The sequence below is a fragment of the Ochotona curzoniae genome, unplaced genomic scaffold, assembly GCF_017591425.1.
Source record: "Ochotona curzoniae isolate NIBS_2020 unplaced genomic scaffold, NIBS_Ocur_1.0 contig_2723, whole genome shotgun sequence".
Lineage (NCBI taxonomy): Eukaryota > Metazoa > Chordata > Mammalia > Lagomorpha > Ochotonidae > Ochotona > Ochotona curzoniae.
The window spans coordinates 11,167,468-11,191,070 of record NW_024465573.1 but is presented as its reverse complement, the minus strand read 5'-3'; the positions used below and the strand labels follow the sequence as shown (position 1 = coordinate 11,191,070).

General features: G+C 38.4%; 1 protein-coding gene across 1 annotated transcript in view; it reads right to left on the bottom strand.

Moving 5' to 3' along the window:
- Nucleotides 1-23,603, bottom strand: part of CEP126 (centrosomal protein 126) — a 56,008-nt gene that overhangs the window by 8,735 nt on the left and 23,670 nt on the right. Inside the window, exons 6-9 of the mRNA XM_040977219.1 lie at nt 19,333-21,478; nt 12,205-12,317; nt 8,709-8,784; nt 2,907-3,116 (exon numbers count right to left, since the gene is read on the bottom strand). Coding sequence (XP_040833153.1) covers nt 2,907-3,116; nt 8,709-8,784; nt 12,205-12,317; nt 19,333-21,478 — 2,545 coding nt within the window. The remainder of the gene's footprint in view (nt 1-2,906; nt 3,117-8,708; nt 8,785-12,204; nt 12,318-19,332; nt 21,479-23,603) is intronic.

Below are 23,603 nucleotides of genomic sequence, written 5' to 3'. Positions count from 1 at the left end.
CTATACCAGAATCACCATTTGCCCTTATATTTGCTGTCAATCTGTGGCTGGGGTAGTTATCTGATTAGTTCTGCCCTCCTTCTTCTGCTATTGTGGTGGTGGACTTTTTTATGGGCTGCTGCTAGTGCTAGTCCACAGAAGCTGGGAAATCGACCTGGCTCCCACCTCACAATTCACACCACTTTTCCCCCCACTTCCACACATGTAGAGTGCATAAGCATAGCCTGGGGCTAATGCCCCTGAACTTGTACAGTTGCAGGATGCAGGGAATCATGAGCTTTGCTTCTGCAAACTTCCCTGACTCTGGTTCTGATTGACTGATTGATTCTGGTAGGAATGGAGCAGAGATACACTGCAGGACATTTTGGTGTAGAGTCCAGGACTTTGTGGCCCGTGGGGTCGAGGGAGGTAAGAGTGGCCATGCAGCTTCCTTTCTCCAACCCTGGCAGTCACTGAGATCCTAGTCAGCTGCCCAGGTCTAAGCAGTAGTGTACGATGACTGCAGAATCCTCTCTGCTAAAACTGCAAATGGCAGAGAGTGGTGGATTTTTCTGACCTTGACTTGCTAAGATGGTGGGTCACAGGGGGCAGCTGGCTATAGCAGTGTCTTTATCCCCTCTTCTGTCTTAAGGGGGCTCCGTTGCTTTTTCGTGTCCTGGCTGAGAATTTCTGTCAATCAAACTCCTAGAAACTTGGGCCTTCCTTTGCTGTTTTTATACCTTAAGGCAAATGAAGTTAGTGTGGCTATACCTTGTTCTGCCATCTTGGATTTCCTAAAATCTTTCATGCATTTGTCCTGCATTAAACTCTGATGATCATGAAATGATCCTTTTAATGTCTACTAATGATTTCAACTCTGAAGTCAATTTTTTCTGGCAATGCTATAGCCAAGTTAGCTTTCTTTTGGTAAGAATTTAGCACATATTTCCCATCTTTTTTCTTTTTGCATTCAGATTTTCTATAGTTATATTTTAAATATATTACTAATAAACAACAAATATTTGAAATATATTTGAGGAATATAAATATGAAATATGAAGCTTCATTTGACAATCTGTCTTTAAACTGTTCACATTTAGTCTACCTATATTTATTGTATAAACATTTGTATATGCAACATCTCACAGTATTTCTAATCGACCTATCTCTCCTATGTTTTTCTAGCACTATATTCTTATTAAGGGTTGACTGGTATTTTTTTGGCTGTCACTTTCCTACCAGTTTGGAAGTTGTATATTTCTAATACTTTAGTTGTGACTCAATTAACCTGTATCTTAATCTAATTGTCTAGCAATACAGGAGTCATTACATATTTTACCTCTAATTATGTAATTGCAACGTAAGTATTTCTTTCTTTACAGTTTTTAAAACACCTTATGCAACTTCACATTTCCATTTTTTTTTCTTTAGAATGAGTCATTTAGATATGGGTTAAATGAAAAAAACCAGCATTAGAACTAATTTATCCATCATTATCCTCATCTTTCTCCGCCTCAGCTTCCTCCTCCTCCTTCTTTTCCTTGCTGTGTTCATCTTTGAAGACTCCCTCTCTTTTAGCTGGGCATGTAGCAATATTCTTTTCATATTTTTCCTTCAGTTTGGCAGATTTTTTAATCATCAGGCTGCCTGTCATCTGCAGCAGTGTTATAACATTGGAAATTCATCAGTGATCACTTCCAATTTTGCCTCTGCTCCATTTCAGATCTCTTTACAGCGCCTTTTCAGACCAGTTTCATATTTTCCATCTCTGTCTTTCTGTGTTTTACTCTGGGTATGCGATTTGATTTATATTCTTACTGATTCTCTCCTCAGATGTTGGTTTTGAGTGTAAACCATGTGGTAAACTTGAATTTCTCATTTATCACATTTTCAAAATTCTGTTTAGGTTTTTTCAAATGTGCTTATTTTTTTCATATTTTAATATTATCTGACTATATTTTTAAACTTAATTTCTTTACAACATATAAATACAGTTATTTGATAGTCTGTTAAATTCATTATCTAAAATCTCTGTTAACTCAGTCTTATGGCTACTTATTTTTTCATGATGCCTTTTTTCTTTAAAGACTAAGTTATTTATTTTTACATTTGTATTTCAGGCTGCTTATTTCCTTTAGATTTTATTTCTGACAATTCTTCAAGGATAGCAACATAGTTAGGTTTCTTCAGAAGATTAATTTTTCCAGGTGTTTTGGGGGTACTATTCATTTATGATCATTCTAAGTTAAATTCCTTCACTGAGGTTTCAGGGAAGACCATTTGGGTAATATGAATATGGGTTACAAATTAGTGTTTTTCTAGATGTGGTTCCAAATTCTTTGAAAGATTCTGTATCATTCTCCTTCCATCTATTCGAAACAGAATTTCAAGAAATACATGTGATTGTAGATGTAGAGCATAGCTCATTGGGTGACTCAACTTTATAGCAGGAGGACAGACTATGAGACTACTTGGATATTGAATTTTTGTCTCCTATTTCCTTTTTTTTTCCCGTGAGGCCATGTAAAACCAAATTCAATTTCACTGTATGAGTTAAATATCCTCAGGATAAAAGCTAGCTGCCCATCTTACCTTTTTTTTTCTCATTAATATTTAGATCTTGAGAATTCCTTAAATTCTTACCAACTCATCTCTGTATTTAAGGTTTGAAAAATACTGAATTAGGAATTTATGATGGATCATCTGCTTAGATGCCTAGCTTCTCCACTGCTGAAACAGAAATCTATTCACATAAAGATAATTTTAGCTGTCAAAGGATTAGAAACAATATCATATATGAAAAAATTATTATTTTCTATGTATAATTACCTTAGGAAGGCAATGATCTGAATAGGTTTCTACTTTAAGTATAACTGCTTATTTACAAAATGCAACATTTGTTGCAGCAGATGTTATTCTATACTTACAGTGCAATTTTTCATTGAGGTGATCAAGGGACTGCAGGATCTTCTGTTCTTCAGCTGACAGTGCACAAATGTTGAATTGCTGAGTCTTATTTGAAATCAGACTTGGTTTCTCTGTCTGCTTGCTCTTCATGATAGTTAAAATTTCATCCTCAGGTACCAATGCATTCACCAGGTTTTCAGCCATCAAAAACTCAGAAGTACTTTCTGAAACTACAGAAACCTCTCATTAGTCATTTACTCCTTTTGCCTTTGGATCAGCCCTTTTAAGAATATTCAAAATAATGACAATGAGGTCATAAAAATTTTTTGAATGCTAACTGAAATAAAGGAAAAAACTATATCATGTTTAGATAATGTTTTTATTATTCATTGGTAGTGTAAATGGAAGCTGAAGATTGTCTTTATAATGGCAGTTAAAATGAGTTAAAACAGTAAGAGCGAAGGAACCTAAGGAAAGATTAGAACACTGAATCATTAGCTAAACAAAACTGACAGCTTAGAAACTACTTCAGTTACATTTAGTAAGAACATATGATCAAATAACGATTTGAAAAAAGGGCATGATGACTCAGTAAGTTTGTTCCAAAGATTTCAGAAAAGTTAAATTTTAAGGAATCAAACTAAAAATGTTTAGAAACAAACACTTCTTAATTTCTGTAACAGGAGGTTTTTTGAGCTTTAAATTAATGGAGAAACCAATAAGAAAAAGATTTAAGTTGAATCTTCCCTTACAGACTTCATATTTCTGAAGGGCAACATTAATATATACTTTTTTCATATTCATAATTTTGTATCCAATATCCACCTATCACAGAAAATTTGCTGAAATAATCATTAAATTTATTTCCTGAATGAACTAATAAAAAATAAAAGACTAACATCTAAAGGGAAAAATACAAATAATGCATTAAAAAAGAAAAACTAGAAAAAATGCTTGTATATGTTAATAAAATATAAAAATTTAACACAGATAACAGCACTATTTCTTTGTTTTCATACAGTCAAGTATTAGAAGTGATTCTACCTCAGGCTGACATACCATAGAATTCCCGGTGATAATAAAACTGTGGACACAAGAGTGTGGTATTGCAGTGACTGATACCCCAGTGGCTTTCAGAAAGTGATGATCAGAACTGCACGGGCAGCCAAAACTCTACCAGCAACAAATGAGAAGGGGCTTTCACCAGGAGTTCAGGAGGTGAACCCAAAGAACTGCCCATCCTGCTGGTCTGTTTCATTGGACCAGGAGCAGAGATAGATTGTCAGGTCCCAGACGTGCAGTGCAGCACAGGGTGGATATCACAGCCCAGTCAGCCCCTGGAGCTGAATTGGGCGCCATTTTGTGTAGGGAGGCAAAGTCTATAGGACAGCACTGCACATGCACTGAGCTGGGAGTGAAGTAATTTCTGGCTCTGTGAAATGCAACAGTGTGGCATCCAAAAGGTTCCACCCAAGACAGGTCCAGGTAGCCCTCAGACCTGACAGCCAGCAGATCAAGAACTGCAGTGGCACATTAGGCACCATTTGTTACAGTGTGGCAAAGAATTTAAGACTGCAGGAACAACAGTGAGCTGTTCATGTGCTAAGCTGGGAGAGAACTCACTGAGCTCAGTGCATTGCATTGCATTGGTTTCACAGGGAAGATAATACTGACGTTGGCAGTGTATGGGTCAAAATAGGTCCGTGTGACTCTCAGACCTAACAGCCAACAGGTCCCAGCAAGATCAGCACCACCAACAACCTAGCTATATAGGACACCTGGTGTCTCTCTAATTGTAGAAACTGCTCCAACTGGAAGTGGGAGAAAGGTTGTACACAACGGTGCAGCCTCAGCACGGTATCACAGGAGGTGTAGACTGGCAAGCCAGGAGCTGGGGCTACAGAGACCATGGTGGAAGTCTGACATAAGAACCCAGACCTGGAACTCGCTGGAGGGAGTGGTACAAGTAACTGCACACAAAGAGCCATGTACCAACCATAATAAGTAAAATCAAACTGTAGACCTGTGCATGACACAGCTTAGAAACCTGCCCCAAGGAGAAGAATCTGCTAACCAGAAATACAATGACCAAGAGCAAAAGAAGAGACAGAGACACAATGAATATTACTGAAGACTCCCATGCAAAGGAGCAAAACTCTTTGCTAACCTCAGAGTTCACTGAGGAAGACACCGAGAAGATGGGGGATACACAATTCAAAACACTTGTTTTTAAAGCTTCCTATCAACAATGAGAAGCATGTAAAGCAGGAGTTCAAGGATATTAAAGGAATATGTCACATGGGAAATGAATCAAATAAAATCTGATATATTAGAAATGAAGAATGCAGTGGAGCAAACTAAAAGTACTGTGGAACGTCTCCAAAATAGAATGAAGGAAGCAGAAGAAAAAATCTCAGAATTGGAAGCTATTTCCTGTCACCAGGAGGAAACTAGGAAACAGCTAGAAGCAGAACTGGGTCAAGCTAAAAAAGTATTCAAGAATTGAAAGACACTAGCAAGAGGCCAAATATAAGAGTTACGGGAGTCCCAGAAGGTGCAGAAAGAGAAGCTGGGTTTAAAAATGTATTTCGAGTGTGTGATGGGCAGGATCAGGTTGAACTGCAACACCCATTGGTTTGTGTAGAAGACAGGGCTGGAAACAGAACTTACCCAGCAATTGCAACCACCAGGATAGGCATAAGTTGATTGGGGCAACGGACTCTGCCAGACCCGTACTGGCATGCACACACAAGAATCAGGTCTGGGATGACCTCAGATGAGGTTTCTTTGGGGATTCATCCAACTGAACTGCTGATCTCAGAACCCCAACCATAAAGAGAAATGCAGGTTCCATGGTCTGACTGTGGAGTGCATGTGTCAAAGCTGAGCCTCCTCAGAGGCTCAGAGGGAGCAGAGGACAGCATATCCAGGTGCACATGGAGGATATGGCAGTCCATCAGAGCCTGCAGAGGACACCTGGTACCACAAGAGAAGACGGAGGCCAGAACAAATTGATCAATTACCCCAGCCAAGCGTTGGCAGTGAAAATCTGGGCAACCGGAGACCCTAAGGTGGACTATGTCAGCCAGTAGATTCTGGAAAGATTTCATCATGCTTGGAATGGCGAGATTGGAAGCAATTCAGAACTGTTGAACTATCAAAACCACTTAAGAAGTGCCCTTGGAGCATGTCCCACGTTGGATGGGTGGGAGGCTGGGTGTGGCTTCTCCCTTTATCTCTCCCTTACCCCAGATACAGAACAAAAAAAAAAAAAAAGAGAGAGAGAGAATGTGGAAACAATGGTCTTACCCCCTTTCCTGTAGCCCTTATCCCTTTGCATCTAATCAACTATGCAGAGTATCAAAATATCAAAATAATAATACCAAAAAATAAATGAAAAAGAAAAAAAAGAAAAATGCATTTAATGAAATAATAAGGGAAAGTTTCCCTAATCTAGAGAAAGAATTGGGAAACAACATTCAGGAGGGGCACAGAACTCCCAACAAGCTTGACCAAAAGCGATCTTCACCATGAGACATGATCATCAAGCTCTCTTCACTTGAACATATGGAAAGGATCCTTAAATATGCATGTGAAAAAATCAACTGACATATACAGGGATGCCAACTAAACTACAGGAGATCTCTCACAGGAAACTATAGTCCAGAAGAGAATGGAGAGACATAGTCCAGATTCTAAAAGCAAAAAATTGCCAGCCCAGGATTATGTACCCAGCAAAGGTTTCTTTTGTCTTTGAAAATGAAATAAAAGTCTTCTGCAGCAAAGAGTTAAAACAATATGCCTCTTCCAGGCCTGCCCTACAAATGACACTTAAAGATGTTCTCTTGACAGAGGAATAGCACCAAGCATAACCAAAGGCGAATGTGGAGAACATCCCAGTAAAATAACTACAGAAGACTAAATCAATGAACAACCCGTTGCTAAAATGATAGGACCAAATTACTACCCATTCATATTAATCCTGAATGTAAATGGCTTAAATTCATCAATCAAACATCATAGATTAGTAGACTGCATAAAACAAAAACAAACCTATCTTTTGTTGCCTACAGGAGACACATTTCACCAACAAAGACCATTGGAAACTATATCTCATTGATTTTGATTTTTTAATTTAGTTTCATCTTTTCAAAACACTTTCTTTCCCATTAAATTGTTTACTGACTCATTTATCATATGGCAGCATAATTTTCTTCAAGAAGGTTCTTGATTTCCTTTTCCATTTTTTAAATATATTTTTGATCAACTTTACATAGTTGATTAGGGCACAAAGGGTCAAGGGCTACAGGAAAGTGGGTAATCCATTGTTTCCACACTATTAGCATTTTCCCCCCTGTATCTCGGGTAAGAGGAGAGACATATTAGTCAATCAGTAGCATGTTATTTAACTTCATGGCATTGTAAATTTCTATTTTTCTTTCAGTTGTTGATTTTGTATTGTGGCTTTTCATTTAAGGGGATGTATAGTAGCTGTGTAATGGAGGCTATCATATCCAGATGTGAGGACACACTGCAGTTTGCATCTCTACTTGGAGATCAAAGATGGACTCCCAGTGAAACTGTTTATTACATCTTGACAATAGGATGCTATACTCTCTGTCATTGTAATGCCCACAATGATGGGCATATGATTGTTTATGAAGAACTAAACTATTGTAATAATATAGGGGAACTCAGTAAGGGGTGTGGGGGAGAGGCAACTTGAGGTGGGCGTAAGGAAAATCCCAGGGCCCATGAAATTTTATAATAAAATGTTAATAGTAATTAGGGCCTGGCACAATGGCGCAGTGGTTAAGGTTCTCGCCTTGCATGCCGCAGGATCCCATATGGGCACCGGTTCTAATCCCAGCGGCCCCACTTCCCATCCAGCTCCCTGCCTGTGACCTGGGAAAGCAGTGGAGGACAGCCCAAAGCTTTGGGACCCTGCACCCGCGTGGGAGACCTGGAAGAGGCTCCTGGCTTCGGATCGGCATAGCATCGGCCGTTGCGCTCACTTGGGGAGTGAATCATCGGACGGAAGATCTTCCTCTCTGTCTCTCCTCTCTGTATATCTGCCTTTCCAATAAAAATAAAATTAATCTTTAAAAAATAAAAAAATGTTAATAGTAATTAAAAAAAAGAAGTAAGAAAAAAGAGAAGTGATTCTACCTTAAGCTGACATACTATACTGGAAGAATTCTGAATGATAATACTTTCCAAAAAATTATTTTAGTAATACATATGTAAAGCCATGTCAATGCTTATATCCTTTAAGTCAGAATTCATCTATTTTTTTGAAAAATATTTGTTTGAAAAGCTGAGTGACAGAGAGTGGATGAGATACAGAGAGCTTTCTTTCATCCATTAGTTCAGTCCCAAAATGGTATAAATGGTTGGTGCTGGATCAGGCTGTTGCCAGAAGACAGGGGTTTCATCCAAGTCTCCCACGTGAATAGCAGGGACACAAGTAGTTGAATAATCTTTAAATACATTCCCAGTCACATTATCCAGAAGCTGGGTTAGAAGCAGAGTAGCCAGGACTGAAACTGGCATTCTGACATGCCAAGTAAATGGAAGGTACCTTAATTTCATTTTGGGTAATTTATCCTACAGAAATGTTTCAAAAATCAGGAAACAGATTGTTACAGAAAGATGTTCAATACATAATTTTTAAAAATAAAAACTGTGAACAACTTGAATATTCAGAGATGAGGGGAGTTCAAGCTTTAAGTGGTGCTTTAATAGTTACATAGTATTTAAACACAAAGAAATAAAAGCACTGGTAACAAAGCTCAGAGGAAATCATTTAAGCTAAAACATACCTTCTTCAGTATTAGACATACCCCTCGTAGTTTGTTTTGGCTCACTTGAAACTAGCTGGATACTTGGTCCCAAATTCTGCAAAGACAGAATATTAAGTCAGAACTTAGCTCTACATTTAAAGTTAATGATATATACATAGGCTTTAAAAAAGACTTAATTGTGTCTATTTTCAGTAATCACTGTCCATTTAAGTTGCACATTTATGTACATATATGTACATATACATATAGTTTTAAATATTTATGTATTAACTTTAAGATGAGAGTTATACTGTATCTACTGGTTCACTCTCCAGATGGCCACATGGACAGTGCTGGGGTGGGTAAAGCTGGAAGCCAGCAGCCAGGAAGTTAATGTGATTTTATTATATGTGCTGCTAAAGCGAGCATAATCAGGAGCGTCACAATTACTAACAACAAATCTTTATGCTGTCAAGGGTAAGTAACTATTTCGCACAGGAAAAGCAAACAGCTGCACCAATACTTCACAGAAGCTAGAAAAGAAAAATTTAAACCTACTCAGTACTACCTCAAGACATCAATTTTCTTTGAATGTAGTTCTACTTTGCTTCTTTATGCCATGATGTTTCACTTTTAAAAACAATTGTTTCTTTCAGACAAAACTGAGTGACTATGGCTAGATTTAGTGTTTGTTCAGTCTGACCTGGAGAATAGCTCAGGCAGATTTTTGCAACAGATCTCCTTCATTTCTTCTCCTAGTCCGACTTTCCTCCACTCTAGACTCAAGACACCGCAGACTGCAGTCATGGCCAATACAGCAATGGTGCTTTTTTTTTTTTTTTTATCATTCATGTCTTTAGACTCTCTCTACACAAAAATGATGGACTAAAAGAAGTCCAGTATGACAAAATTCATTTTCTAGTTCAAGGTGACAAAGATTACTACTACAACAACTGAGTACTTAATTGAACTTTGGAATAAAAAAAGTAGATGAAAAATTGAAACTTACAAACTAAGTTTGAGTTTGGAACACTGACTAGTTCTAAGGTTAATTAAGACGCAAAGATGTGGAAGTAGACACGGGAAACTTTTGGAAAGAATAAAATTGATTCTAAAGGCAATAAGATAAAATACAAAGAAATAAGAAACAAGAAAATAAGATCCAGAAAAACAAAAAAAAAATGAATTTACATATAGTGAGTGCTAGGAAATAGTCTTGTAAAGGCTTATTTGTTTATTTTTTATAACTATGTCTCACTTTTTTGTTGTTTTTTTATGTCTCACTTTTATATTTAAAATTTCAATAAAAACAAAGTATAAAAAGTGGGTTCACTATGAATTTTGACTGATGAGAAGAAAATTAAAAATGATAAATTAGACATTATTATATTTGTAATTAAGAAGATTTGTTTGTAATAAAGTACCATGTTTGTTACTAAGCAATATGAATATTGGTGACAGGGTTGACTATAATCACATAAAAATCTAACTAACTAATCAGTTTTGCGTTAAAGTGAACGGATCAGTTTATTATTTATCTAATGGTAAATTAGAACATGGCTGATTGTTCTCCATATTAATAATTATTCATATTAAAATAAATAATTTCTATAATATTCAAATGATGGAATTCTCAGCTTATAATTTGTAATACAAATTCTTTTTTCTAAAGATTTATTAATTTATTTTTATTGGAACGTCAGATTTGCAGAGTGAAGGAGAGACAGAGAGAGAAAGATCTTCCATCTGCTGGTTTATTCCCCAAGTAGCTGCAACGGTTGGAGCTAAGCTGGTTGATACCAGGAGCTAGGAGCATCTTCCAGGTCTCCCACCTGAATGCAGGGTCCCAAGGCTTTAGACTGTCCTCGACTGCCTTCCCAGGCCACAGGCAGGGAGCTGGAAGAGAAGTAGAGCAGCCTGGACACGAACCAGTGTCCATATGGGATCCCAGGCATGCAAGGTAGGGCTTTAGTCACTAGGCTACCGCACCAGGCCCTGTAATATAAATTCTTTATAGGGTAGCCTATGCTGCAGTTTTCTTTAAAAAATCAGAAGTAATGTTTATAGAAAAAACTACAAGTGAATTATTATTTGCTTGTCCCTTTAGATTTTTTTTTAAAGATTTATTTTTATTATTTTTTTATTGGAAAGGCGGATATACAGAGAGGAGAGACAGAGAGGAAGATCTTCCGTCCGATGATTCACTCCCCAAGTGAGCGCAACGGCCGATGCTATGCCGATCCGAAGCCAGGAGCCTCTTCCAGGTCTCCCACGCGGGTGCAGGGTCCCAAAGCTTGGGCCGTCCTCGACTGCTTTCCCGGGCCACAGGCAGGGAGCTGGAAGGGAAGCGGGGCTGCCGGGATTAGAACCGGCGCCCATATGGGCTCCCGGGTGTGCAAGGCGAGGACTTAACCACTTGCGCCACTGCGCCGGGCCCTGTCCCTTTAGATTTTAAAATCCTTTTAAAAGTCATAAATTTTTAAAGAACTAAAAATTCTTTAGAAAGGCAGATATATAGATAGAAAGAGATACAGAAAGATCCCCATCCACTGGCTCTCTCCCCAAGAGGCTGTAATGGCCGGAGCTGAGCTGATCTGAAGCCAAGGGGCAGGAGTCTCCCCAGGTCCTCCATGCAGGTGCAGGGTCCAGAGGCCTTGGGGTACCTCTCACCACCCTCCCAGGCCACAAGCAGGGAGCTGGATGGGAAGTGGAGCAGCCTGGACATGAACTGGCGCCCACACAAGATTCCAGTGCATGCAAGGCAAGGACTTCAGCAACTAGGCTACCGCACTGGGTCCAGAGTTTAAAACCTCTATAGTCAATCACTGGATCAAGTTAGACTTCTAGAAAATGCTGTATTTTGGTAACATTTACTTAGCCCTAACAAGATCACCTCCAACTAAAAATTGTTATCAGGCTTTTGGGTTTAATTGATGATTATTTTCTCAAAAAGCTATTTGAAACTATTTGCTCTTTATCTGTTATTAGGGATATATCTGTTAGATATTTCAAGATCTACAAAAGTTTTCAATGTAAAATAACTTTTAAAATTCTGTATTTTCAATAGCATTCCTAGTCGTATCTTTTGGCTCACCTAATTTTCCCTTTTAGCCATGTCTTCTATAAATCTCAGACCAAACAGGATATTCATAGGGGACTAAATTAATTTTGATGATTAGCATACTTGCTTCTTCTGTTCATGACTAATTTTATATCTTTTAAAAATCTATGTTTAAATAACTTTGATGTTTTTGGGGAATTTTTTAGAGATGGCTATAAGTAATAACAAAATATAAGTAATTAATTTTGCTGATAACAAGTTTATGTAAAACCTTTCTCAGTATTTTACTGTACTTGTACAGGCAATAAAGCATGAGCTCCTAACACAGATGCTCCAAATTTGTTTTACAAAAGCTGTTGATTGTATTTATATTGAAGATTGTCATACACAGTTTGAAGAAAAAACATACTCCATTAGAATACTGTTTTCCAAAGAATTTTCCACTACTGAATAGAAATTTTTTACAACACTCACATTAATTTGTTCATTGTACTTCTGTCTTACAGATCCAGCGTTCTGCCTTTTTTGTGCAAAAAGATTTCTCTGCTTTTTTCCAACAATTCGTTTTCTTCTTGTGACAGCAGAATCTTAAGCAAATGCCAGTATAATATAAGAAAAAAAAAAAAAACAGAAGACAAAGAGTTCAGGCAGGAGAAAAAAATTAAAATATTTTCAGTCCTGGAATTTGATTATATGCTTCAGAACATGGGTTTGAGTGTTTAAGTAAATCCACATTAACTATGGTACTAAAGCTACAAATGTATAGCTACACATGTGTATATACTTGTATACCACAATACTCTTATGTATATACCACCACATACGGATTAGCAAAGATACAAAAAAATCCTTCAACTTTTAAGAAAAGTGGAAAAATAAATCAACATCAACTTTGAGTAAAAAATAATCTAATATTTAGCATTCATAAATTGCTAGACATTCTCCTAAGGTTTACTGGCATTATTATCATTATTACTTTCATAGATAAAGAAATCAAAGCACAGGAGAATATAGGTAACTTGACCAAAGTCACAGAACTAGTAGAGGGCAAAGCTGAGAGTCAGCTCATCAGGTGGGCTGTAAACTCTAAAATTTTACTATTATGTCAGTAGTAAGTTATATTTTGATCTGTGTTTCATGGATACCTACTTAAACTGTATTTTAGAATATATGCTGCATTATGACCCAGAAGAAAAATAAATATAGGCACATAGTTTTATAAAATACATTCCTTTCCATTTTATGTGACAGGGAGACAGAGCTTTCTTTCTTTTGCTGGTTCCTTTGCTAAATGCCTCTAGCAGTCAGGAGCTGCGGATACCATCTGAGTCTCCCATATGGGTGCCAGGGACCCATGTTCTCTTTTTCTTTGCATTTAAAAATATTTACTTTCATGTTTGTTACAAAGTTGAGGTGGTTACAGCTCCACGTGTGCCTCTGGTTCTGATTAGGAGAGAGAGAGTCCAAAATGCGGAGGTGGAACCAAGTTCATGAGCCATCAGTTGTTGCCTCCCAGAAGGCTTAGCGTGAAGTTAGATTGTAAGCATGGAACTCACAGTGGATACTTGGATATGGAAAGTGGAGGAATTGGGATTGGAATCATGCACCCTGCTATCGGATACAGGCAGCCTTAAAAAAAACCATCTGCCTCCTACTGATAATTTCTATTGTGGATATTCAAATTTTAAAATTAGATTTCATAGAGAAGTCCCCAGTCACTAAGCTGCTTTCACAGTACACTAATGGGTCATTACTCACAGCTTAACAAGCACTGTAATTAGGCTTATTCCCAATCACATGAGTATAAGCTTGATATGCTAAATGCTAGTTTCTAGTGAGATAAATTGGCCCACAATACACAGTCTGATTGGAATGCTTCAGCTTCTTTTCCTCTAAAATCCCCACCTTTCTTTTTCTGAAGAGGATATTGTGTTTTTGAAAAATATTTTATTTATTTTACTCGGAAAGTCAGAGCTACAGAGAGAGTGAGGGAAGGAGAGACACAGATAATTCTGTCCACTGGTTCACTCTCCAAATGGCTGCAACAGCCCGAGCTGGGCGGGTTGAAGCTGGGAACCAGGAGCTTCTTCCACGTCTCTGATGTAGATTCAAGGTCCCAAGGATGTGGACCATTCTCCGCTGCCTTCCTAGGCCATAAACGGGGAGCTTGATCAGAAAGTGAAGCAGCGTGTGTCCATATGGGATGCTGGTGTCAGTAGGTTAGGGATCAACTGTTATGCCATCATACCAGCCCCAAGAAGAGATTTTTTAAATTACTTATTTGAAAGGCAGAGTTAGGGAGAAAGAAAGGGTGAGACAGAAGTCTTCTACCTGCTTGTGTACTCCTCTATTGGCCACAGTAGCCAGGGAGACGCTAGGTCAAAGCCAGGGACTTCTTTCAATATCCCATGTGGCTGGTAGCAGCCCAGGCACTTCAGCCATTCTCTTGCATTCACAGATGCATTAGCAGGGAGCTGAACGGAAAGTGGAGCAGTGATACCAATGCCCAGATGGGATGTTGATGTTTCAGGTTGTGGCTTAGCCCATATGCCCATATGCCACAACACCTAAGCTCCTGATGAGCTTTAAACATACCTTAAAGAAATTTTGATGAAATGCTATTACCACATGATTTTATGTCACCTTTTAGCTTGTTGATAAAGCTTCTGAAGGCAAATTCTGTTAACACTGTTGTAAACTTTTGGTTGGATTATTTATCTTTGTGACTTATCTTTTTTTGTGTATGGGTTATGCTTTGTGGATTGTAGAATATTGATCCCAGAAACAGGACAAGTATGCTTGATATTGTTTATGTATTGTTCTATTCAAAACATACACTTAAATATTAATCAGTAGTTAGTCAAAAAAGGTCAAGAATCTCTGCACTTATGGCAAAAACAAAAAATACAGTTCATAGTGGTATTTGTCGCCAAATCTGTGGTTACACATACAATTCTGCATATGTTAGTTTTACTAAAGAGCCTCAAAGATGTCTGACTATTAAATCACAATAAGATATCACATTTGGGCCCGGCGCAGTGGCGCAAGTGGTTAAACGTCCTCGCCTTGCACGCCCGGGATCCCATATGGGCGCCGGTTCTAATCCCGGCAGCCCCGCTTCCCTTCCAGCTCCCTGCCTGTGGCCTGGGAAAGCAGTCGAGGACGGCCCAAGGCTTTGGGACCCTGCACCCACGTGGGAGACCCGGAAGAGGCTCCTGGCTTCGGATCGGCAAAGTATCGGCCCGTTGCGCTCACTTGGGGAGTGAATCATCGGACGGAAGATCTTCCTCTCTGTCTCTCCTCTCTGTATATCCGCCTTTCCAATGAAAAAATAATAAAAAAAAAATAAATCTTAAAAAAAAAATTTGGAAAAAAAATATTTTTATAAATGTGATATCTTTTTTTTTTTAGATTTATTTTTTTTTATTATTTTTTTGATTGGAAAGGCGGATATACAGAGAGGAGAGACAGAGAGGAAGATCTTCCGTCCGATGATTCACTCCCCAAGTGAGCGCAACGGGCCGATACTTTGCCGATCCGAAGCCAGGAGCCTCTTCCGGGTCTCCCACGTGGGTGCAGGGTCCCAAAGCCTTGGGCCGTCCTCGACTGCTTTCCCAGGCCACAGGCAGGGAGCTGGAAGGGAAGCGGGGCTGCCGGGATTAGAACCGGCGCCCATATGGGATCCCGGGCGTGCAAGGCGAGGACGTTTAACCACTTGCGCCACTGCGCCGGGCCCTAAAAATATTTTTTTAATTTAGAAGGCAGGATTACAAAAAAAGAAAGACACGCACATACACACACACACACACACACACACACACACACACACACACACACACAGAGGGAGAGACAGAGAGATGAAGCTGGATTGTTCTGAAACCAGGAGCTTCTTCTGATCTCCCACATGTTTTCAGAGATCCAAGGACTTAAGCCATTTTTTGCTACTTTCCCAGGCCATCAGCAGGGAGTTGGATTGCAAATCGAACAGCTGGACATGAACCAGTACCCATACGGGATGTTGGTACCACAGGCAGAGGCTTGGCCTACTATGCCATGGCATCGACCCCATAGAGGCTATTTTTAAATCAGCAGTGGTTTAAATTGGAAACATAAAATATTGGAGAAATTCACAAAGGTAGTGCTTTAGAAAATATTTTAGAATGATTTCAATTTCTAACTCACGTGTCTAAATTAGTCACAGGTGAACATCCACCATCTGCTTTAATAGTACAGTGAGGAGGAATCACCACCCAAGGGGCATCATCTTCCATTGTAGCTTAAATCCTTCCTTACTCTGAAGCATCCCTGCAACTGTAGCCTATCCATTTTATTTCTTATTTTTCATAAGAGAGCTTAAGGTATTTGTTCACAGCGGTCATCTCACAGGGTGATGCTCCTTTAATTTATGTTCAGACAAAACAACTCTTTTCATAGTCCTAGATTACTGTTTGCTTACTTATCCATTAAAATATATGCCCAAAACCATGTTTAAAAAAAACTATTTCCAAAGATCTGTTGTGGTTTAAGGAGTTGATTAGCACTCATTGGGCTGGGCAGGAACAGGAACTGGGCTTGTGGCTAAAAATACCTAGACTAATTGGACTCATCTGTATCCTATATCCTGCTAATTGAGGATGTGGGGGCGGGGGAAGAGTGTAGGGGGAGAGGTGAAGGAGCAATAAAGGGAGACTTTGCAGACTGCTACCATCACTGGTCACCTGTTGGTGCTTCATCCCCAGACCCTCTCCCTGTCCAAGTTACTGGCTCTGCTGAACGGAACAAAGATCTATTGTTGCCTAATATTACTGCAAGTCATAATTCTTTGGTAAATGTCTAGGTTTTATTTGGTTTTGTGTATACGCATATTTTTAAAAGAATAGTTGTTGGGCTGGTGGTGTGGAATAGCAAGTAAATTTCTATCTGTAGTGCCATTAACTGATGTATAGATAAAGAAAATGTGGTATACATACTTTATGGGAAACTACTAATCCATAAAAAAAAAGAAATCTTGTATGTATAACAACATAGATGCAATTGCAAACCAGTATACTTAGTGAAATAAGCCAGCTTCAAGAAGCTAAACATAATATCTTCTCTGATAGGTGGCAGCTACTACAGAACACACAAAGAAGTTTTGAATGAACTGGTCACATTAGGATATCATGACTGACTGTTTTGGCCAGTGTTTATACTCCAGTGGTAACATGACCTCGTGGTCTTCCTACTTTTTACTTGTTGAGTGTCCTGATTAGTGGGAAAGCAAGCCTGTGAATACACAGTGAATTAGCATTCTATGTGTGCAAATACTGTTGAAGAGAGGGAAGGGATAGTATTTTCAGGAAGCGGAAGAGTGAGGGACGTGTGATTGTCTTCTTAAAACTTTATGGAATGCATGACACTTGCTCTTTTTATATTACTAGGAAATTGAAAATAAAAACAAACTATGTTCTCCAGCTTTTTGGGGATTACCTCAGGGTCTGGGATATAACTGCTCAATAGTAATGTTGAGCATCAATAATAATAATGAGCAGGAGAAGAATAACAGCTGGAACCACTAAAACTTAACTGTGAATTCTACTATTTCGACACAAGACAATTATGTTTCCTTCTTTGCAGAGTTAAAAAAAAATGGACTTTTCTCAGGTTTGTTAAAAAGATTTAAGTGAGTCCAGAATTAAAATTGCATATTCTGTGACTGATCGAGACTCAAAAAGATTACAATGATTTATTTTAGAGATTTGAATTGCATGAGTCCTTCCTTTCTTGAGAATACTCAAACATTCAAAGGTTACATTGTGAAATGATTGGGTAAGGAGAAAACAAAATTTCACTAAGGGACATTTAAAAATCTAGGAATGAGATTTGGCCTGTGGTTAAGATGCTGCTTAAGATGCCCTGCATCCTGCACTGGAAGATCTGGGTTCGATTCCTATCTCTGGCTCCTGACTCCACTTTTCTGTTAGTGTAGACTCCAGAGACAGTGGTGATGGTTTAACTGGATTCCTGTCACCCATGGGAGAGACCTGGATTGTGTTCTTAGCTATTTCTCTGGCCCTGGCACAGCTCTAGTCATTGTAGAAACCGGGGGAATGAATCAGTGGATGGGAACTCTCTGACTTTCTAATTTAAAAAAATATACACATAAAAATTGAATTTTTTAGATTTTAGGTAAATTTTAAATTTTTATAGATTTTCATAAGATTTTTAGATGACAGTCTTTGCATGTAGTTCCTCAGCTACTGAAGTGGCTTGTCTTCACGCATGCAAGCAAGTCTGATGTCTACCAAGTACCAAGTATTGTTAGGACCTGGGGATAAAATAATACACAAAATAATCCCTTGTCCTTAAAAGTCCATAATCTAACAGAAATAAAACCTTGAACTTTCTTCATGTTAATTATTATTTGTACTGTTGGAAAAAGGAAAGTTGTACTTATACTCTCCCTTCCCTCCTACCCTAAGCTTTTCTCAATAAGCAATCATGCTTCCTGGTAGGAAAATATATGCATTCTGCTCCATACTCTCTGAGGAAAGTTATTTACAAGAAGGTAATTTGAGCAATAGCATTCTAGAGATAACTAATTTTCAAAAACTTTGAAGGCAATGGTATCCTACTCTTCCTTACATGAAAATCAGTGTATGAACAGTTTTCAAAAATTCATGCCAAAGGTATAATATGAACAACTATGGGTGGACTTCAAATTTGTTTTACACCAAAATTAGCTTATAATTGGTTTTTTCCATGAGCAGTTTTAAGTAGACTTGTATGAGCAGATAATTGCATAGCAGCCTGATTTTTAGGAACTGAATGGGGAAACTTAGGTATATACATTAACAATTCAATTTAGTAAAATTTAAAAATTATACATTATTACTATATCTGTCTATTTAGGATGATTTGAATAGTATTTTTACTATTTTTTAAATATTTATTTTTACTGGAAAGGCATACTTTTATATAGAGAAGCAAAGACAGAGAAGGACCATCTATTCACTGTTTCACTCCCCAAATGGCCACAAAGGCTGGAGCTGAACCAATCTGAAACCAGGAGCCAGGAGTGTCCTCTGGGTCTCCCACATGGGTGCAGGGTCCCACAGTTTTGGACCATCATCCACGACTTTCCCAGGCCATAAGCAGGGAGCTGGAAGGGAAGTGGAGCAGCAGGGACACAAACCAGTGTCCATAAAGGATGTTGGCACTTGTAGGTAGAGGATTAACCAGTTGAGCCATTGTGTTGGCCTCAATATTTTTCACTGTTTTCCTTGAAAGAAAATTTGACTGCCATTGCAACAACACAACAATATGGAACGAGAATCATAGCCTATTCCTTGCTTCCCTCTTTAAGAAAGAAAAGGCAAGGTGAAAAAATGGAGTCTGGCAAAAGTGTCTGATTTTAGGAGAGCACTATTTGAACTATTCTAGTAAAAGCTTATGCAAATTATAATTTCAGACAACATATAGTAAGACAGTTGTTTCCATAAGGCTACTTTGTGACTATTAATTTTTATGCAGCACACATTAGTATCTTTCAATAACAAACATTTCACAGGAATTTTAAAGAATGCATGTTTTATCTGTAAAAATATGTAAATTTATACTTACCGGTAGGCCTCCCATTTTGATGTAGAATATTCTTCCCTGTTTTCCACAAGAAAACTGACTCTTCCTCAATAGTTTTAAGAGCTCCAGGCTTACAACTTTCTTCATAAACAGGAGTTCTTTGAGTGCAATAGAATGTCCCATCTTGCTGGGTAATCATTTGAGTGCCATTTGAATGATGTCTTTTTGGTAAAGTATGGCACTCAGAGGAATAGTAAGATGGTAGAGATGGTATCACAGTGACTAGGTCAGCAGAAGCTTCTGAGAATTGAGGACCACATTCTTGCCTCCACTGATTCAAATTATGCTTTGTTGGAAGTGAATGTGTTGAATTAAAATAATTACATCCAACAGTATTTTGAGACATTTCAGGAATGGCTGATTGACAGTGAAACACTTGTTTATTTTTACCGATTTTAATATCTGAAGTAGGTTTAGGAGGGGGTGGAGGTGCAATGAGTTTGCCCTGAGTTTGTGAAAATGTGTTGGCTTTGCCTGTGGACAACGGTTGAACGCCAGTGCCTTTTCTATTTGTATGTATATTGCCTGGCTGGACTTTGGCAGATGCTGCTCTTCTAATGACTTTTGTCCCGCCTCTTTGTGGATCATCTTTCTGAGTTTTAGAGTCACCATTATGAACAGATATTTTACCTTCTTCTTTAGTTGAGGCTGACCAAGCTTGTTTAGCAAAATGATAACCTGATGGTAGAAAACAGTTCAAAGGCACATGATCTGGCTCATTGCTTTCTAAAGCACCAACACTGCTAGAGCCAGAAATATCACTGGGCTTCATTCTATCATTTGCATTTGCAGCACAAGCTGGAACACTAATGATGTTGCTGTTAGCATCATTTTTCATGGGCGATTCTGGAGACCACTGCTGGATGACTTCTGCTCTATTCTTCATGGAGGGACCATCCCCAGCACTGTCTTCTCTATCGCCAGTTTCGTCAAACCACCTCAGTTTTTTAATAGTCTTTGGGATTTCTGCATTTTTCCCTTTTTGTTTTGTTAATTCAATACTATCTCTAATAGCTGATGCTTTTTGATTTCCAAGTATAAAGCCTTGATTTATAATAATTGCTTTAAGATAATCATGTTCATATTTAGATTCCTTTTTTAAAATACTTTTAAGGAACCTCACACTATTTCTCTCATGAATGTTGTATTTCATTTTCTTGTGTTGGCTAACTAAATCATAATTAGGAATTATATTAGACAGGGATATTGATGTCTCAGTTTTTTGCTTTTTATCTTTTGAATTAGGATTGTGAGGTATATGGGCAGGTTGAAAATTGTCTGAAAATAAAGGCAACTCTTTATTATTACAATTATATTTTACCTTTTCATCTTTAACATCTTTGAATTCATCTAACTTATCAGAACACTGCACTGGATTGATTTCTTTTATGTGTATACTGTGTTTTGCTAAAGGCCTAGCTGACTGTGTATTAGATGGCAGAAATATAGGTGTTGTCATTACTAATGAAGTAGGAACTGAAGTAATAATATTTGCTTGAGTTAGTTCTGAGTGTTTCTGTTGGTCTGAAAATGCAGCCACTTCCTGAGCTACGCAATCTGGAGCAGTCCAGGCTTTACTGAGTTTAAATGTTGGGCTCTCAGTAACTAATGGCCTCTCACTATGGAACGCTCTAGAAGTACAGTCACTTGTCCTCTTGGTACTGGGTTCAGAGGGTTTTTCACTTTTTTTGTCGAGTACAAACACAGGTATACTGTACACAAAGCCTTCTGAATTATTAGCAGGACTTGTGGCTCTTTCCGTGGTTCTGCTCAAAGTACCTGGGCTTTGTTCTTTACTACTGAAGTGTTCTCTGGAAGGCACAACACTAGGTTGACTTAAAATATCTGAGAAAGGTACCGCAGTATGAGAAATTGGAACATCTAAATTTGTTAACCAATTATTTATATGCTCAGTCTTAGAGAATGACAACTTATCTTCAACAAAGTAGTCTGCGTTATTAGCTGACTGTAGATTTGTAGATCCAAGGGAAAAAGAATTTGGGTGGACAGATGTGGAAGGTTCTTCATTAAGTGCTAAATATATTTCTTCACGTTCTCCAACCTCCAGGCTGTCAACACTTGAGAGGGTTTCAGAATTGGTTATTCGATTAACTTCATCACAAAATTTCTGAAAAAACAAAAAACTTTTAAATTCTCAAATTAAGGACTCAACATTGAGTTTAATTTTTCTTGGCATGCAAAACAGCAAAATATGACCATAAAAATATGGGTACATACATGATATATTTCTTTGTAGTGTCCAGGATAAACAAATAGAAAGGTAACAAAATGTCATAGTAAAATATGCTTGTGTTAATTTAACTCCTAAAGTAACTATACCTAATTATGCAAATCATAATTTAGAAAACAATTTTGTCATTACCACGCCATTTAGTGTAGGGAATTTCTTGAAGTTTCATAATAGCAAGTGGAATTTTGTGTGTTTTCTTTCTTCTGAAACATCTGCCACTTTTCATGTGGCTACTACAAGCTATGTGATTATAAAATGAGCTTTCTGTTTGAAATATAGCTTTCTAAAAAAAAATTTAAAGATTTATCCATTTTTATTGCAAAGTCAAATATATAGAGAGAGGAGAAGAGACAGAGAGAAAGACCTTCCATCTGATGACTCACTCCCTAAGTAACTGCAACAGCCAGAGCTGCGCTGATCCAAACCCAGAAGCCAGGAGCATCTTCCATGTCTCCCACGTGAGTGCAGGGTCCCAAGGCTTTGTGCCATCCTTGACTGCTTTCCCAAGTCACTTGGGAAGTGGGACTGCTGAAATAAGAACTGGAGCCCATATGGGATCCTGATGCTTGCAAGGAGAGGACTTTAGCCACTAGGCTACCATGCTGGGCCTAAGCTTCTTCTTTTTTTTTTTTTACGTTCCAGAAGGTCTATTTAGTTTCTTTAAATATACCTTCCCGGGCCTGATACAGTAGCCTAGTGGCTAAAGTCCTCACCTTGCACGTGCTGGGATTCTCCATGGGCACGGGTTTGTATCCTGGCTGCTCAATTTCGTTTTCAGCTCCCTGTTTGTGGCCTGGGAGAGCAGTAGAGGATAGCTCAAAGGTATAAGACACTGCACCCATGTGGGAGACCCAAAAATAGCTCCTGGCTTCAGATCAGCTTAACTCTGGCCATTGCGACCACTTTGGGAGTGAACCAGTGGGTGGAAGATCTTTGTCTCTCCTTCACTCTGTAAATCTGACTTTCCAATTAAAAATAAATTGTAAAAACAAAACAAAACAAAAAAAACCTTCAAAAAATCCTTCTTCATTATGTTCAAATCTACTTGAAAATATCAGGACGGTTTAAATCTCTTGGCTGTTATTTCTGTTATCACTGCCATTTTGTCTTTCATACATTGGCTTTTTTCCCCTTATGGTTTGTATTTTCTGCTCTCTGATAAGCTTTGATTCATTGTTGACACTGTATCAACACTGTATTGTGTCAGCAGTATATTGTATGTTTAGATTTCATAGACTTTAAGACAACGTTAAGTATTTTTATTGACAGGTAGACTTGTTATTTGTAGAATTTTGGAGTGTTATATAAAGAATTTGTCTTGGAAGAAAGCCTAGGAGGATCAGAGGGTTTGCTAATTGTTTTAGCTTTTCCAAAATCATTCCCTACCCAATGTCTAACAACAGATGTTTCAAATATTTTATTCAGATTTAAAGATGATTGTGGCAGGAAGGACACAATCAGCACCGGCAGCAGACATCTTTTTTTTTCCCTTTCTTTACCTTGTTACTGTTGGTTGGTTAGCTATTTGAATCAGACCAGGGTTATAAATTGAATGTTGATATTAACCAGTTAAGAATCTCATATGTTGGGCCATTTCCCTCACATGGTTACTCTGCCGTGTGGAGGTGGTCCCAGACTGCCTCCCTCCAGGGAGCAGTTTGTCAGACTCTCTCGCCTCTGACTGATGAAACCCTTATTTACACTAAAAGACTGTCTCGCTTTCTCTCAATCGCTTTCATCCTCTACCAGTGGGCTGCTGCTCTTTCACTGTGAGAGACAGCCTTGCTGGTGGGCCCTGGCTACTGCCAGTAGATCTTCTGAGTGCTTCCCAGCCTGTGGTGTGGTTTTGTGGCCCAAAAGCTAACATTTGGCACTGTGACTCAGATCTGCCCTCCTCTATGGGGGGATCTGAGTTGCCTTGGGATCCTATGCCTCCTTGGTCATGAAACCTTCACCCTATGGAGTCACCTTCCATTTCACTGATCACTATCCTGACATACAA